Here is a 16,509-nt window from a genome sequence, read left to right as displayed (position 1 = left end):
TTCCGAGTCGTTAGACGTGGTTTTCACCAGAGAGTCTTGCAACAGGTAGCGTGTTGAAGGTTCAATACACTATGATTCCGTACGGAGTTTTCAGAATATTTGCACAGTGCAATAGAATGTTCTGTTGTGATGTTGTCATGGTAACCTTGTTGAGCGCTGAGGCCCCGTCCAACCTGAAAAAACCATCTCTTTGATGTACGTGATGACGTCACGCGGACGTGGACGTCAAGCCTCCTAGGCTTGTAAATGTAAACACTGAACAGCTGGACAAATTAAAGTGCACGAACAATAGTGTGGTGACAGCCGCGAAAAGATACAGATATAGTTTTAGAGCAAAAAAATGGTGGATTAATACTCAAAGATAAAATACAATGAGTTAAACACAACTCCAAAATATATATGCTATTGCTTTTGAATGCTTTTTACATTTCACATCTAAATAAACATGTCAAATTTTGACATTAAGAGAAAAGAAAGAGAAACTTAAATAACTGTTAACATGTTTTCTTTTACCAGCTGAGCAGACTATCTCCTGAAGTCTTGAATTTATATATGTCCAATTCTAACTACATATATGTTTTTTAAATGCACAAAAGCTGGAAATCCCTCATCATAGTTCTGCTTCGTAATTCTCTTTTATTGGTGCCGTTTCATGCTTTGTCTTATTATGTAAAGGGCTTTGAGTTGCACTTGTTTGAAAGTTGCTATATAAATCAACCTCGACAGCATCTGGATTCAATGTAGTTTTTTTGTAGTAAGATAAGTCTTTTTCCTTTGAATACTTATTTTATTGAATCTTTTAATGATATCAGATGCCATAGAACAAAGAAATCCCAAATTCTTTGCAATATTTCAATGCATGAGAAATTATGTCTCTTTTTGTACTAGATGATTGCAATTATACAGGTGCTGCTCATAGAATATCATGAAAAGGCTGATTTATTTCAGTAATTCCATTCAAAAAGTGAAACTTGTATATTATATTAATTTATTACACACAGACTGATATATGTACTTAAAATGTTCATTTATTTTAATGTTGATTATAAATGACAACTAATGAAAGTCCCAAAAATTAGAATATTTCCTAAGACCAATACAAAAAAAGATTTTTAGAAATGTTGGCCAACTGAAAAGTATGAGCATGTAGATTTGGATTAAATAATCTTTATTAGTCATTTTTATATAACAACGAAATTAAAAGTGCCATCAGTCAGTGCTAAAAAAAACCCCAGATAAATGCTATTGTATATAAAACACTTTCACACAACACACAATAAAACAAATAAGTGATTAAAACCAATACATAATTAAAAATAGCCTACACATGCACAGAATCCCTCATATATGTTACAGTTTGTTTTTGAGTAGATTGAGTTTTATTACATCTGTAGGATAAAAACTGTCACTAAAACGGGTTGTTCTTGTTTTTATTGCCCTGTACCGTTTACCTGAGGGCAACAGTGCAAACAGAGAGTGTCCAGGATGAGAAGTGTCCTTTGTGATCTGTTTTGCCTTTTCAAGGCAGCGGTCGTTGTGCAAGTCCTCCAGTGAGGGGAGAGGGCAGCCCATGATTATTCGGACTGTATTCACAACGACTCCATAGAGCCACCGTGCTACTGGTGTACCACACACAGATGCAGGACGTCAGTATGCTCTCTATGGAGCACTTGTAAAAGACACCAGCAGTTTGTCCTTGATACTGTACTTCCTGAGGACCCTCAGGAAGTACAGTCTTTGCTGGGCCTTTTTTGTCAGCCCAAAGGTGTTCAAGTTCCACATGAGGCCCTGCTCAATATGGACCAAACAGAAATCAGCTACCCTCTCCACACAGTCTCCCCCGATGGTTAGGGGTGTAAGGTCCATTTTTTTCTTCCTGTAGCCTATTATGAGCACTTTTGTCTTTGAGGTGTTGAGGAGCAGATTGTTCTCCCTCCATCACACAGACAGCCGTCAGTCACTGACAGCCGTCAGTCGTCAGTTGCTGTCGACCGGTCAGGTGAGTGAGAGCGGGGTGAGTGCCACTGGCCGGTAATCTTGAAGCTTGAGATGTGAAGTTTTGAGTAGAGCACTCAATACTTAAGTGGAGCTCCTTTTGCCAGGATTACTGCAACAAGGTGACGTTGCATGGAGTTGAGCAGTCTGAGGCCCTGCTCAGGTGTTATGAGAGCCCAGTTTGCTCTGATAGTGGCCTTCAGCTCCTCTGCATTGTTAGGTATGGCACATCGCATCTTCCTCTTCACAATACCCCATATATTTTCTATGTGGTAAAGGTCAGGTGAGTTTGCTGGCCAGATAAAAACAGGGATACCATGATCTTTAAACCAGGTACTGGCAGCTTGGCACTGTGTGCAGGTGCTAAGTCCTGTTGGAAAATTAAATCTGCATCTCCATAAAGTTGATCAGCAGCAGGAAACATGAAGGGCTCTAAAACTTCCTGGTAGATGGCTGTGTTGACGGTGGACCTCAGAAAACACAGTGGACCAATACTAGCAGATGACATGGCTCCCTCAGCCATCACGGACTGTGGAAACTTTACACTGGACCTCAAGCAACGTGGATTCTGTGCCTCCCCTCTCTTCCTCCAGACTCTGGGACCCTGTTACAACCAAAAACGTAATAACGCCCAATAACGTAATAACTGCCAATAATGTAATAATTTTGGCCATTTCAAATGTAATAAAACCAATAATGTAATAATGTGCCAATATTGTAATAAAAAAAAGTTTTATTACATTATTGGCACATTATTACACTATTGGTTGTAACAATCCTGACCCCCCCTCTATATCGGATGAACCTGCTTGTATAGCTGATGAACCTGGCTTTCTGTTTCAAACTGAAGCTAATTCTGATAAACAGTCTATGGCTAGCTTTGGTTGACAATGACATTGAGGATGCTGGAAATGAGCTGGGAGGCCAATACCTGCCTCCAGAGATTTAACAAGAATTATTGAATTTGCTTTAATTCAAGATATGTCCATGCTGGGGACATTTAATCGGGTCTCACACTTATTCCAGGCACTATCGGCACCATTTCATCCCAACATCTATATCAGAGAAACACTTGAGGAGAGCCTAGAAGTGGAGAAAGAAAATGACTGTTCTATTAGTGTTATGAAGCTGTACAAGGCTGCTGGACGCAACAGTGGTCTGAGCACAAGAATAAAGGAGTTGTTTAGCAAGGACAGCCGATGGATGAAAGCCTGGATAGTCCTTACTCATCTGACTTTCGGGCAGTAAAAAAATCAAAGACATACTGGAAGAAGTAATGCCAGTTGTCTGTTATGAATCCTTCTTTGTCAACTTTTTTGAGTTTCCTTTTCACATTTGTAAATGAGCGAAAGCTACTTTTCATTTGAGGAGGAACAGTTTTTATTTTTTTTAGGGCCCGAGCACCTTCAGTGCGAAGGCCCTATTGTATCTGTAGGAATTTTTTTTTTTCTTTTTTCTTTCTTTTTTTTTTTCTTTCTTTCTTCTGACGAAAGGAGGGCCTTTTTGCCCCCCTAAACGTCCCCAAAAAGTCACCAAATTTTGCATGCAAGTCAGGCCTGGCGAAAAATTTTATATTTAATGGTTTACATTAATGGGCGTGGCAAAATGGCTCAACAGCGCCCCCCGGAAAACTTTGTGACTCAAGCCCCACAATACGGTTTGACGTACATGCACGAAAATCGCTACACACCTGTATCCATACACAACTTAAAGAAAAGTCTCTTGGCGCCATGGCCGAAACCGAACAGGAAGTCAGCCATTTTGAATTAATCGTGTCACTTTGGCGCAATTTATGCCATTCCTTCGGCAGTTAATACGGCCCGAACCGTAACGTGCCCCCAAGTGTGTTATACATCAAAATGTGCGTCTCCATCCTGCGACAACACGCATTACTTTTCTCTTTCAGAAGCGTTACCGTGTCGACGCTAGACGCCAAAAAGCGCGCCCACCCTTCATCTGGTTGGTTCAGACCGAAAAAACTTTGCGCCTCAAGCCCCAGAATACGGTTTGACATACATGCACGAAAATCGGTACACACCTGTAGCATGTCGCAACTTAAAGAAAAGTCTCTTGGCGCCATGGCCGAAACCGAACAGGAAGTCGGCCATTTTAAACATTCTGAATTAATCGCGTAATTTTGGAGCAATATGAGCCATTCCTTCGAGAATTAATACGGCCCGAACCGTAACGTGCACCCAGGTGTGTTATACATCAAAATGTGCGTCTCCATCCTGCGACTACACGCATTACTTTTCTCTTTCAAAAGTGTTACCGTGGCGGCGCTAGACGCCAACAAGCGCACCCCCCCTTCATCTGATTGGTCCATATTTGATAGTTCCCCAAAAGGCACCAAATTTTGCACCCCAGCCAGGCCTGGCGAAAAATTTGGTATTTAATGGTTTGCATTAATGGGCGTGGCAAAATGGCTCAACAGCGCCCCCTTGAAAACTTTGTGCCTCAAGCCCCACAATACTGTTAGACGTACATGCATGAAAATCGGTACACACCTGTATCATGGCGCAACTTAAACAAAAGTCTCTTGGGGTCATGCCCGAAACCGAACAGGATGTCGGCCATTTTGAATTAATCGTGTAATTTTGGCGAAATTTATGCCATTCCTTCGGCAGTTAATTCAGCCCGAACCGTAACGTGTCCCCAAGTGTGTTATACATCAAAATGTGCGTCTTCATCCTGCGACTACGCGCATTACTTTTCTCTTTCAAAAGTGGTACCGTGGCGACGCTAGACCCCAAAAGGTGCGCCCCCCCTTCATCTGATTGGTCCATATTTGATAGTTCCCCAAAAGTCACCAAATTTTGCACGCAAGCCAGGCCTGGCGATAAATTTGATATTTCATGGCTTGCATTAATGGGCGTGGCCTAACGGCTCAACAGCGCCCCCTAGAATACTTTTCTCTGCCTTAACTTTTGAATGGTTTGACATAGAGAGTCGTGGGTGGTGTCATGGGACTCTGTAATGAGTCCTCAAGCTTCGTTGGCCTTAATTAGCCCCGCCCCTTCTTCTGATTGGTTGTCCCGATTTTCTGCTATAACTTTGGAATGGTTTGACATAGAGAGTCGCGGGTGGTGTCATCAGATTCTTTATGGAGCCCTTGACCTTCATTGGCCTGAATTAGCCCCGCCCCTTCTTCTGATTGGTTGTCCCTTTTTTCTGCTATAACTTTTGAATGGTTTGACATAGGAAGTCATGGGTGGTGTCATGGGACTCTGTAATGAGTTCTTAAGCTTCGTTGGCCTTAATTAGCCCCGCCCCTTATTCTGATTGGTTGTCCCGATTTTCTGATATAACTTTGGAATGGTTTGACATAGAGAGTCGTGGGTGGTGTCATCAGATTCTGTATGGAGTCCTTGACCTTCATTGGCCTGAATTAGCCCCGCCCCTTCTTCTGATTGGTTGTCCCTTTTTTCTGCTATAACTTTTGAATGGTTTGACATAGGAAGTCGTGGGTGGTGTCATTTCTGATATGCTTATGGGGGGCGGTGGCCGTGAGTGCGAGGGCCCGTTCATTGCTGCTTGCAGCTTTAATTGTTCATGTTTTTGCTGTATGTATATTATATATTGCAGTTCAGAATTTTTGATTGGAAATAAACAATAATAAAAACTAGAAAATTTCTGGAAATTTTGATATGGGCATGCCCTACTGCCCATTCGTCCCCTCTCGCTGCTTTGGTTTAGGGCTGTAGTGGTTGTGTTCGGGGCGGTTCTATGTCAGTTTGAGGTGTTTACGGTTGTATTGCATTCATTCCTGTGCTCCCAATAGCTATTAATGGGGCACGCTTTTTGCCGTCTAGCGTCCCCACTGTAACGCTTTTGACTGAGAAAAGTAATGCCCATCGAGGCAACATGGAGATGCATCTAACGGTGTATGCCATGCATGGGTGCACGTTCCGGTTCAGACTACGTTAACGGATAGGGTTTTTTTCCACCATGGTAAAAAAAAACCATCCAAATGAATGGGGCCATTTGGCATGGATTTTACATTAAAGCTTCCTTAAGACACAGCTTCATGAAATTTGAATATGTTGAAGATCACAGCTTGCCAAGTCGGGGAACATTTGTATCATGTCTCTACGATAATCTGTTGCCTAGCAACAAGCATCCAAAGTCAAACGGAAATTAAAAAAAAAAAGAAAGGTCAATATCGCAAAAACTTTAAAAGTTGGCATAATGAGGTTCTAGGGTCCGTTAGTGCCAATCAGGCCGAGTGTTTGAAAGTTTGAACGATGTCTCTACGATAAAGTCCGGCCGAGCAATAAGCGTCTGAATTTTCGCCTTTTTTTTTGCTTTTTGGCATCTAGCGTTGCCACGGTAACACTTTTGACTGAGAAAAGTAATGCCCATTGAGGCACGATGGAGACGCATCCAACGATATATGCCATGCATGGGTGCACATTGCGGTCCGAGCAGCATTAACAGATTGTTTATTCACATGCTCCCCCATCCAAATGCATAGGTTTTTGTTGCCATGGTAACAAGCCCCATAGGATAGAATGGGACAATTTAGCTTCAATATCTCAAAAGCTGTAAACGACAGCGTAATGAGACCTCAGTATGTTGTAGTCCACATCAAGCTGAGTCTTTTAACGTTATAACCAAGTCTCTACGATACTGCGTTGCCGCACAACAAGCATCCGAAGTTCCGTTAGCATCAAAATGAGAAGAGTGAAATATCTCAAAAACCGTAATAGCAAGCATGACGAGACTAAAATATGTTGCAGTACAAAGCGTCCCGAGTTGGTCAATGTTGTAATGATGTCTGTACGATAAACCGTTGCCTAGCAACAAGCGTCCAAAATAAAAGTGATTTTTTTTTAAAATTGAAAGTTAAATATCGCAAAAACCGTAATAACTAGCATGATGAAGTTGTATGGTCCTTTAAAGACTATCGGGCCGAGTGTTTCAAAGTTTGAACGATGTCTCTACGATAAAGTTCGGCCGAGCAATAAGCGCGGGAATTTTCGCCTTTTTTTTTGCTTTTTGGCAACTAGCGTTGCCACGGTAACCCCTATTACTGAGAAAAGTAATACCCATCGAATCACGATGGAGACGCATCCAACGATGTATGCCATGCATGGGTGCACGTTGCGGTTCGGGCCGTATTAACGGACGAAAAAAAGTGCGGAATAATAAGAATAAGAAAAGGGAAACCTTTTCTAGATACTAATATATCGCCTTCATTTTCATGTTTTTCCTCATTTTTTCGGGCGTGTTTTATTTTTTGGGGATTTTTTTTTTCCACATCCGAGCGGGGTCATGCTGTACACCCGCTGGTGTGACGTGGGACTTTTGCGACTTTAGCTTGTTAGCAACATTGCACTTTGGGCCATTCTGGACGATTGCAATATGGTCATGCCATTACTTGGCATGCCCATAACAAGAAGAAGAGAGACGCCTCAGGACGCTTGTAACATACTTCTGTTAACCAGTCAACAAATAGATCACTACTGAAACCAGCTGTTGGAGATCTAAAATGAATGCTCTGCAGGGTTCATATGTCTAACTCTGTTTTTCATGTTTGAAAATTAAAAACTACATCAACACATTGAGCTCACAGGCCCCATGTTGGCTAAAGTGACGTTTCAAAGTTGTTGTTGTTTTTTTGTTTTTTTTTACAGTAATGATAAAGCAGCTGTGTAGATGTTTGCATTGCTCCATATTTTGTGAATGTGAGTGAAAGCTACTTTTCATTTGAGAAGGAACAGTTTAATTTAATTTTGATTGTTCATGTCCAGGAAAATATATGGTGAATTCATTTGACACCTCAACGAGACACTGATTTTATGGTATATGCATGGTACACATGAAAAATTGCCTGTTTAGACAAGAACATCTATGAATATCTAGAGAGAGACATATCTTGGATGAATAAATATGACGACTATATGTCATCCACTAACTGCCCAAAAACTGCAAAAAAAACCTTTATTTCCAAGAGCTGCTGTCATATTTATGTGTTATTACATTATCGGCACCAGTTATTACATTTTGAAAGGTTTTTTTAATGCCAGGCCAATAACGTAATAACCAGCCAATAATGTAATGCCTTATTACATTATCGGCAAAAAGTTATTACGTTATTGGCTCAAAAGTTGTATTACATTATTGGCACATTATTACACTATTGGCTTTATTACATTTGAAATGGCCAAAATGATTACGTTATTGGCAGTTATTACGTTATTGGCCGTTATTACGTTTTTGGTTGTAACAGACCCTGATTTCTAAAGAAAATGTTGGACAACTATCAAGCCAGCCGTCGTCCCCATGATTGCGTAACCTACAGCACTAGACAGAGAGCATTTAAATTCCTTTGCAGGCATTTTGAGTTAATTAGTTGATTAGTGTGGCACCAGGTGTCTTCAATACTGAACCTTTTCATAATATTCAAATTTTCTGAGATACTGAATTTGGGATTTTTATTAGTAGTTAGTTATAATTATGAACATTAAAATAAATCAATATTTGAAATATATCAGTCTGTGTGTAATGAATGAATTTAATATACAAGTTCCACTTTTTGAATGGAATTACTGAAATAAACTTTTTCATGATATTCTATTTATATGACAGGCACCTTTATGTACAACAGTAATATAATTTCTGCTGTAAGATTTATGTACTTTGAAAAGCAATGGATTGTCCTTTTCTTTTCGCTTAGACCCCAGCTTTAATTTTTGGAAGCAGCGCTGCACAAACCAGAGAATGAACACAATGTGCACTGATGCAAGTGACAATACACATTAAAACAGGTTACATAGTCTGCAAACATTACATGTGTACTGTACCTGACACAGTGCTTGGATTTATCTTATTAATTTTGCAAACTTCTTTGAAAACCACTGTAGTTATATAATGTGAATGCATTTTCCTTTTTCTCCACACAATTGACAGCAAAGTCAGAAAATTTGCAACTTAATGACAAAAAAAGGAAAAAGATCTTCTGTCATTCCTGATACTTAGCCTATTCATTTTTCTACCTCATTAGTTTATCATCATTCCAAACACTTCCACTGTTATAAATGTACATAGGTACACGTGGCCTCACACTCATACATTGCAAAAGAGCATCCATTATCTGTCACAAAAGAAGCATCTCACTTTGTATCAAGAATTGTGACAGTAATAAATAACAGATGCGTGATCCACAATGACACTGAGAAAAATCAGTCCATATTTTAATGCTGGTAGTTCTCAGTCCATGTCCTCTTCCACCGGTTGTGTTTTCACTTCAACAGTTTTATGAGGGATGTAGGAGCCCATGCCTGCAGCTCTCTCCGCCTCTGCCTGCGTGTAGGGCTCTTCCCGGAGCTGTTTCAATCTGGATGGAGAAACGGAAGCAAGGCTGTAAAACTCACACGGCTATTTGACCAAGGATGAAACGTTAATGCTAATGATGCAGTACATGAACTGAGAAAGTGTCTCACCTTCTCTTGTGCACTTTTGTTTTGAAGTGCTCTTTCAAAGATCTCATGTCCACGAAATATCTCCTGCGAATTATAAAGTGAAAATGAATTAAGAAGAAGAATTAAGAAACGGGGAGTACGAGAGAAAATAAATGATGGGCAGTTTCCCCTCAAGTTTCTGTTAAGGTTAAATTCTTTTACACTACAGTGTTCCTTTATTTTTCTTATGAAACATACTTTTTGGCATTTTAACAACCAATTTGATTTTTTTCTAATTGGTTGTTTTCTTTTTTCTACCAGAAAACTGAACATTTCCTTCAAGTGTCAAGATTTGGAACTGTTCTTTGTCAGTCATGAACACCTCCAAAAGTGTAATCGTGCAGCAAAGGCCAGGATTTAGGCAATAGTGAGATTATAATTTGTAAATGACTTATTGGAGAGCCTGATTACATTAGGGCAGTGTTTCCCAACCCTGGTCCACTGTCCTGCATGTCTTAGACCAGCTGTGGGCAATCCTGGTCCTCGAGGGCCGGTGTCCTGCATGTTTTACACGTTTCCCTGCTTCATTGCACCATGATACAAGTGACTGTGTCGTTAACAGAGTTGTGCAAACCTTGATGACAAGCTGAGGACGACGATTAATTAGAACCAGGTTTGTTGAAGCAGGGACACGTCTAAAACATGCAGGACGGGGCCCCGCGGACCAGGATTGGGAAACAGCAGCTCCACTCAGGGAAAAAGTCAAACACCTACGCGCAGTGCAGGCAGTAGTGTTGAGCACATCCGGTGACGTCGTAGTCCACCTCCTGATGCAGCAGTTTGGTTGCTGTCTCTGGCTTCATGTCCGTGTGGATCTGGTCCAGATCTTTAGTCCTGCGCTTTGTCTTCCATGTCTTTGAAATGTTCTTCTTTTTGTCACTCTTATGATTTCCTGTTTGTTTGGACCTCCCCATGGTGGAAATTGCACGACTGGATAAAATACAGACATAACACATCTTTGTTTAAAAACAAGCATCATAAGAACATTTAATTGTACCTCACAAATACTTTTGGTAAGATTGTTGTTAAGCCAGGAACTAACAGAGCACTGAACAGTGGACTACATGCAGTATTATCAAAACATCAACCTTAACTTTAAAAAAACCGAGGCACTACTATCTGTCACTACTTTAAGCATCACTGTATAAATAAAAAGGATTTTAGCGAGTTCATCGGGTAATAAACCCGTTTTGGGTGTAAAAATCCTTATCTACTTTCAGACATTGCTTACCTTCCTCCACACGTGTGACCGAAAGGAATAAAATGTATTTCCGGGTCAAGAGGACCGTGAATTACACTCCCTGACCTATAGATGGCGCCAAATATCTTATAGCGAAGTCTCTCCTCAAATTATAGGATTCAACTGGAAAACAATAAACCATTAAATAAGTAATACACCAAAAATCACATTAATTATATAATCTCAGCTCTTTTTAAAGCACTTTTTTTTTGCTCAGAATAAAACATATATTCTTATAACTGAATTGTAGTACATGTTGCCTTCCTGCAAGTGCACTGATGGATTATGAGACTAAATTACACATGGCCATGACATATCCCATTTTGTATCTCACTGAGGCAATTTTCCATCACTTTATGGTTGTGTTTTGCCTGGTATAGTTATGGTATTATTATTTTTATCTCTTTGTGGTGGTTTTCATTTAGCTCTGGGTATTTTGCACTTTTGTAAGCAGTCTTTATAAACATCTGTTTCTATCTTTATTCTCACTTTAACACTGCACAACAAAATGTAAAAACCACATAGATGTCAAATTCAAAAAGGCAATTAAATATATGATATAAAATAAGAGACAACACAGTCTGTAAAACACATTCAACAACAACATTTCACATGGTGCATGCAAGACTAATGCAATCCAAAATTGGCAGCGTTTGCATGATTTAAAGCAGTGAATAGAAACTGTTCTTTAATCTGTTCATTCTAGTTATTGTTATTCTACTGTCTGTTTGATGACAAGAATAAAAATGGTTGATGATAACAGTGTCTTCAGTTCTTTATAATTCACTTGTCTATTTTCGTTCATCTCTTACTTGTCAAAGATTTGGGATATTTTGTTCTGGTATTTGACATTATCCAGATTTTGGTGACCAATCTGCAACTCCGAAGAGCTGTTTTTAGATGTTTTACACTGAATCTCCTTTGCCTTGTGTCATTTTACATGTACAGATATTTTTAGCTGTTCTGAATCTATTTCTGAGAAAAAGGGCTCCCGAAACCAACTAAAAAGACACGTTCACCATTCCTTTCACTTACAATTAACTTTTCAATTTAAATATCACCAGAAAGGTCAGGAAACCTGTTACGTATTGATAGCATTTTATGAAATTGTTTAAAGGTTTGAAGGGTTTTTTCTATAAGATACTGCACTGGTGGTTTTTCTCTATTTGCAGGGCCACCTGTTCAGGAGTTTAGCTATAGTTCAGCTATTTTCTCTATTTGCAGGGTCAACTCCTCTTTTATGGCTAGGCTGTTAAAATAGTTCAGATATTTACTCTTCGTTAGGTGAAGACAATGATAAGAAACAGGTTTTAACACGTATACGCCTGAAGGTCTCACATGTTTGGCAGATGGGGTTTACGTACAAAGAACACCTGCCTTTTTAGTATAAATACAACAGGATCGATCATCACGTATGCATTTTCTCTCCTTCCTATGTGGTTTGAGAAAAGTGTAACTCCGGCTGGAAAACATTGTGCATGATATAATAAAAGCTTGTATTAACATTTGATTCTGTTCTGATTCGGCGCACCAGACAAACAAACACGAGGATCTTTCAGTATTTTCTTTTTCAAAATCTGCGTATCCCGCTCAATCCATGATGAACCAGGAAGAGAAGAAAAAACCCAAAGCCTTTGACATCACACAAACGTCACTCACAAAGGGTTGGATTAAATATAAAATACGAGCTACAATTATAAGGGCACGTAGCTGCAAAAATGTGCAGCGTTCAGTTATTCTGCTCCTCACCGGTGTAACAAACTTCCTGTAGACCTGAGGTCTGCTCCAACTGTCAGCTCCTTTAAATCAGGCCTAAAAACATTACTGTTTACTGAAGTGTACTCCTAAATTAAATACTTACCTGCTGTACTCTACTGCCCTTACTTTTTAACAACGTGTGCTTTTTATTATTTTACCTCTTTTCTTATAATTTTATTTCATTTATTTGGTATTTAAGCGTACTCTTAAATTAAATACTCTCTTAAAACCGTGAATGAGATGTGTACCTGCTGTACTTTACTGCCCTTAGTTTTCAGCAACTTGTGCTCTTAATTGTTTTACCTTCTTTTCTCATACCTGTCTGATAGAGAGCTCACAAAGCCAGAGATGGAGGTTTTGGCCAGAGGTCTGAACTTTCCAGTAACACCAGACCACATCCCAGTGGTAGACATGATCACAGCAACCGAGTCAGCTATCCGGAACAATAACATCCCTGAGGATGAGGCTGAACAGCTCCGTGCTCAGGTTTCCATGTCTCTTCTGAACGCAAAACCCCCACCATCCAATCTCACCCAACAAGAGAAAAGGGCCCTGACATCTCTAAGTAAGGATAACAACATCACTATCTTGCCAGCAGATAAGTGGAGATGTACAGTGGTGCTGGATACAGACGACTATCATTCCAGGGTAACCAGCCTGTTGAGAGACCATAACACATATGAACTTCTGAAGAGAGACCCCACCAGCAAATTCAAGAAACAGGTAATCAATTGCCTACAGTCTTTAGAAAAACAAGGAGTTGTAGACGGCAAGCTATACTATCGTTTGTACCCAGGAGACACCACACCTTGTCTTTATGGTTTACCGAAAATACACAAGGACAACTACCCCCTCAGACCAATTGTGAGCAGCATTAACTCAGTTACATACAACATTGCAAAATACCTGGCCACTGTATTAGCCCCATTAGTTGGTAACACGCCACACCACATACAGAATTCTAAGGATTTTGTGGACAAAATCAGTGGACTCTCTATGCAGAAAGATGAAACCATGGTGTCATACGATGTGACATCCCTGTTCACATGCGTACCAACATCACTGGCAGTCGAGACAGTGCGGGAACGACTGAGCCATGACCACACACTAAGGGACAGAACACAACTCAACCCAGACCAGGTGAGCACCCTGTTGGAGCTATGTTTTGGCGCTTTTGCACTAGTCTCACTTCTCCTCGGTTCTACCCGCCACGGCCCCATTTTGCGCTTTCGCACTAGGGCTGAGACGGGTAGAGCCGCTCCAAGCCGATACTATTTCTGTAACCATTTCAGCGAGGTTCTATCCGGGCTGAGCCGGGACTATTTCTGACGTCACCACCCTCCACGCCTCTGATTGGTCGGGGGGCGGGGCCGGCAGACGTTTGAATCAGGAAGCGGGAGTCAGAGCGAGAGCGACTCGCGGCTCGCAGCGATTTTATTATAAAGCGCAAAACGTCTGTTTGGTGATCCAACTCTGAGGTGCAGATGTTCATAAACCTGGGGGCCGAGGAGAGAATTAAAAAAGGGATGTTGATGGGCTGTTTTACTCTCAGCCGCTCGCGGCTCCAGCTGATTTCTGATCAGCGCCGACACAAACAAAGCGGTTGCGCAATCGAGTACGTCACAGCAGCTTCACCCCAACCTGCCCACTTCTCCCCTGGCTGTGGAAAACACACGGGTAGAGACGGGTAAAGGCGTGACGAGCCGAGTCGGGCCGAGTAAGTCCTAGTGCAAAAGTGCCATTAGAGTACCACCTATTTCAAATATAAAGAGGTCTTCTATAGACAGAAGCCTGGGCTTCCCTGTGTCTCCCATTGTGGCCAACCTATATATGGAGGAAGTGGAGAGGAAGGCACTGGAGACTTACAGTGGAGCTCGTCCCACTCACTGGTTCAGGTATGTGGACGACACATGGGTGAAGATGAAGACCAATGAAATCGGCCCCTTCACTGACCACATCAACACTGTGGATAATTACATCAAATTCACAAAAGAGGAGATGAGGGAAAATCAACTTCCCTTCTTAGACTGTGGTATAAGCCTGGGAAGAGAAGGAGAGCTTCAAGTGGAGGTTTATCGAAAAACCCACGCACACCGACCAGTACCTGATGTTTGACTCTCACCATCCTCTGGAGCACAAACTGGGAGTGATCCGCACCCTACAACATCGGGCAGAGACCGTGCCCACCAACCCAGAGGCAAGGGACAAAGAACAGCAACATATAAGGCAAGCGTTAAAACAGTGCCACTATCCTGAGTGGGCCTTCACCAAAACACAAAAGAACCAGCAGAAAGATCCAAAACCAGGAAACACCAGAACTCCAAAACCCAGAAGAAGTCATGTTGTCGTTCCATATGTGGCTGGACTGTCTGAGAAGTTCCGAAGGGTTTTCTCCAAGCACAACATCCCTGTGTACTTTAAACCTAAAAACACCTTGAGACAGCGGTGGTCCACCCTAAGGATCAGATTCCCAAACATCAAAAGAGCAACCTGGTGTATGCAGTGAAATGCACAGAGGAGTGCATAGAGCTCTACATTGGGGAGACGAAACAGCCGCTCAGCAAACGCATGTCGCAACACAGGAGGGAGAATTCTTCAGGACAAGACTCTGCAGTCTACACCCACTTACAAAAAGAAAAACACAGTTTTAGGTATCAGGACATCCACGTCCTGGACAGAGAGGATGGATGGTTTGAGAGGGGCGTCAGGGAGGCCATCTATGTGAAAGTAGAGCAACCCTCTTTAAATAGAGAGGGGGGACTGAGACATCATTTGTCCTCATCTTACAATGCTGTTTTGAAGACATTACCCCGGCGCTTAACAGACCAACAAACTTGCTCCACCTCACAGGCGGGGGGAGGGGCATCTGTTTAGGTTCCTGGGACACCATCTTCTCTGGCTCACTCATTGGGCAGTCATGTGACCTTAGTCATGTGACTCCTTTGTGTCTATAACTGCCAGAGCTACTTCCTGTGGACCAAACAACTGATGAAGGTGTTTGGATGAACACCAAAACATCTTGTGTTTTTAAGTATGTTTTAAGTCTAGTGTTTTTAAAATAAAATCTTTCTACCTGGATAAATGAATCTCCACAGACATATTCTTTTCTCATAATTTTATTTTTTCATTTTGTGCTATATAAATAAACTTGCCTTGCCTTGCCTTGCCTTGCCTTGCCTTGCCTTGCCTTGCCTTGCCTTGCCTTGCCTTGCCTTGCCTTGCAACTATTGATGCCAAAAAAGTTGATCATAGTAAACCGACCCCTCCTTACGGAAGAGTATTAGGGCCATGGAGTAGAAAAAATATTTGAGAGGGGAAGATTTTTTTTTATTGTGCACTTCGAGAAAAAAGTCGAAATGTCGAGAAAAAAGTCGAGATTAATGTTGAAATATAATTTCAAGAATAAAGTCAAAATCTAGCCTTTTTTCTCAACATTTCAACTTTTTTCTCTAAATTGTACTTCAACATTAATCTCGACATTTCGGCTTTTTTCTCAAAATTGTACTTCAACATTAATCTCGACATTTAGACTTTTTTCTCATCATTTCAACTTTATTCACGAAATTTTGACTTTTTTCTCGACATTTCGACTTTTTTCTCGAAATTGTACTTCAACATTAATCTCGACATTTCGACTTTTTATTCTCGACAATTCAACTTTTTTCGCGAGATTGTACTTCAACATTAATCTCGACATTTTGACTTTTTTCTCAACATTTCAACTTTATTCACGAAATTTTTACTTTTTTCTCAACATTTCGACTTTTTTCTCGAAATTGTACTTCAACATTAATCTCGACATTTCGACTTTTTTCTCAACATTTCAACTTTATTCACGAAATTTCAACATTTTTCTCAACATCTGTCAGAACCGTGAGACCCAGACATATTTTTTGTGGCGGACACAATTATGGACCTCGCACCACGCCTCGCACCCATCAGGACTGTAGGGAAGGGGGCGTGGTCACGGGGCGTTTTATGGTTGCTTAGCAACGCGTGTTCTGTTGAGTTGTCAGCTGTTAGTTGTCAACTGTCAGTTTCTGTTGTCAGTTG

At 40.9% G+C, this 16,509-nt stretch overlaps 1 protein-coding gene and 1 pseudogene across 1 annotated transcript; one reads left to right on the top strand and one right to left on the bottom strand.

Moving 5' to 3' along the window:
• Window positions 1–8,601: 8,601 nt before the first annotated feature.
• Window positions 8,602–10,763, bottom strand: znf593 (zinc finger protein 593). The gene is made up of 4 exons (XM_061743363.1): window positions 10,690–10,763; window positions 10,173–10,388; window positions 9,441–9,503; window positions 8,602–9,334 (listed from the first exon to the last, which is right to left on the bottom strand). The coding sequence occupies exons 2-4, from the start codon at window positions 10,370–10,372 to the stop codon at window positions 9,208–9,210; spliced, it is 390 nt and encodes a 129-aa protein (XP_061599347.1). The 5' UTR covers window positions 10,373–10,388; window positions 10,690–10,763; the 3' UTR covers window positions 8,602–9,207.
• A 2,008-nt stretch (window positions 10,764–12,771) lies between these two features.
• On the top strand, window positions 12,772–15,330 carry LOC133462142 (uncharacterized; annotated as a pseudogene).
• The last annotated feature ends 1,179 nt before the right edge of the window (window positions 15,331–16,509 follow it).

The sequence above is a fragment of the Cololabis saira genome, chromosome 16 (genome assembly GCF_033807715.1).
Source record: "Cololabis saira isolate AMF1-May2022 chromosome 16, fColSai1.1, whole genome shotgun sequence".
NCBI classification, from domain to species: domain Eukaryota; kingdom Metazoa; phylum Chordata; class Actinopteri; order Beloniformes; family Belonidae; genus Cololabis; species Cololabis saira.
The sequence above is the reverse complement of the archived record's forward strand: the minus strand, read 5'-3'. Positions and strand labels throughout refer to the sequence as shown.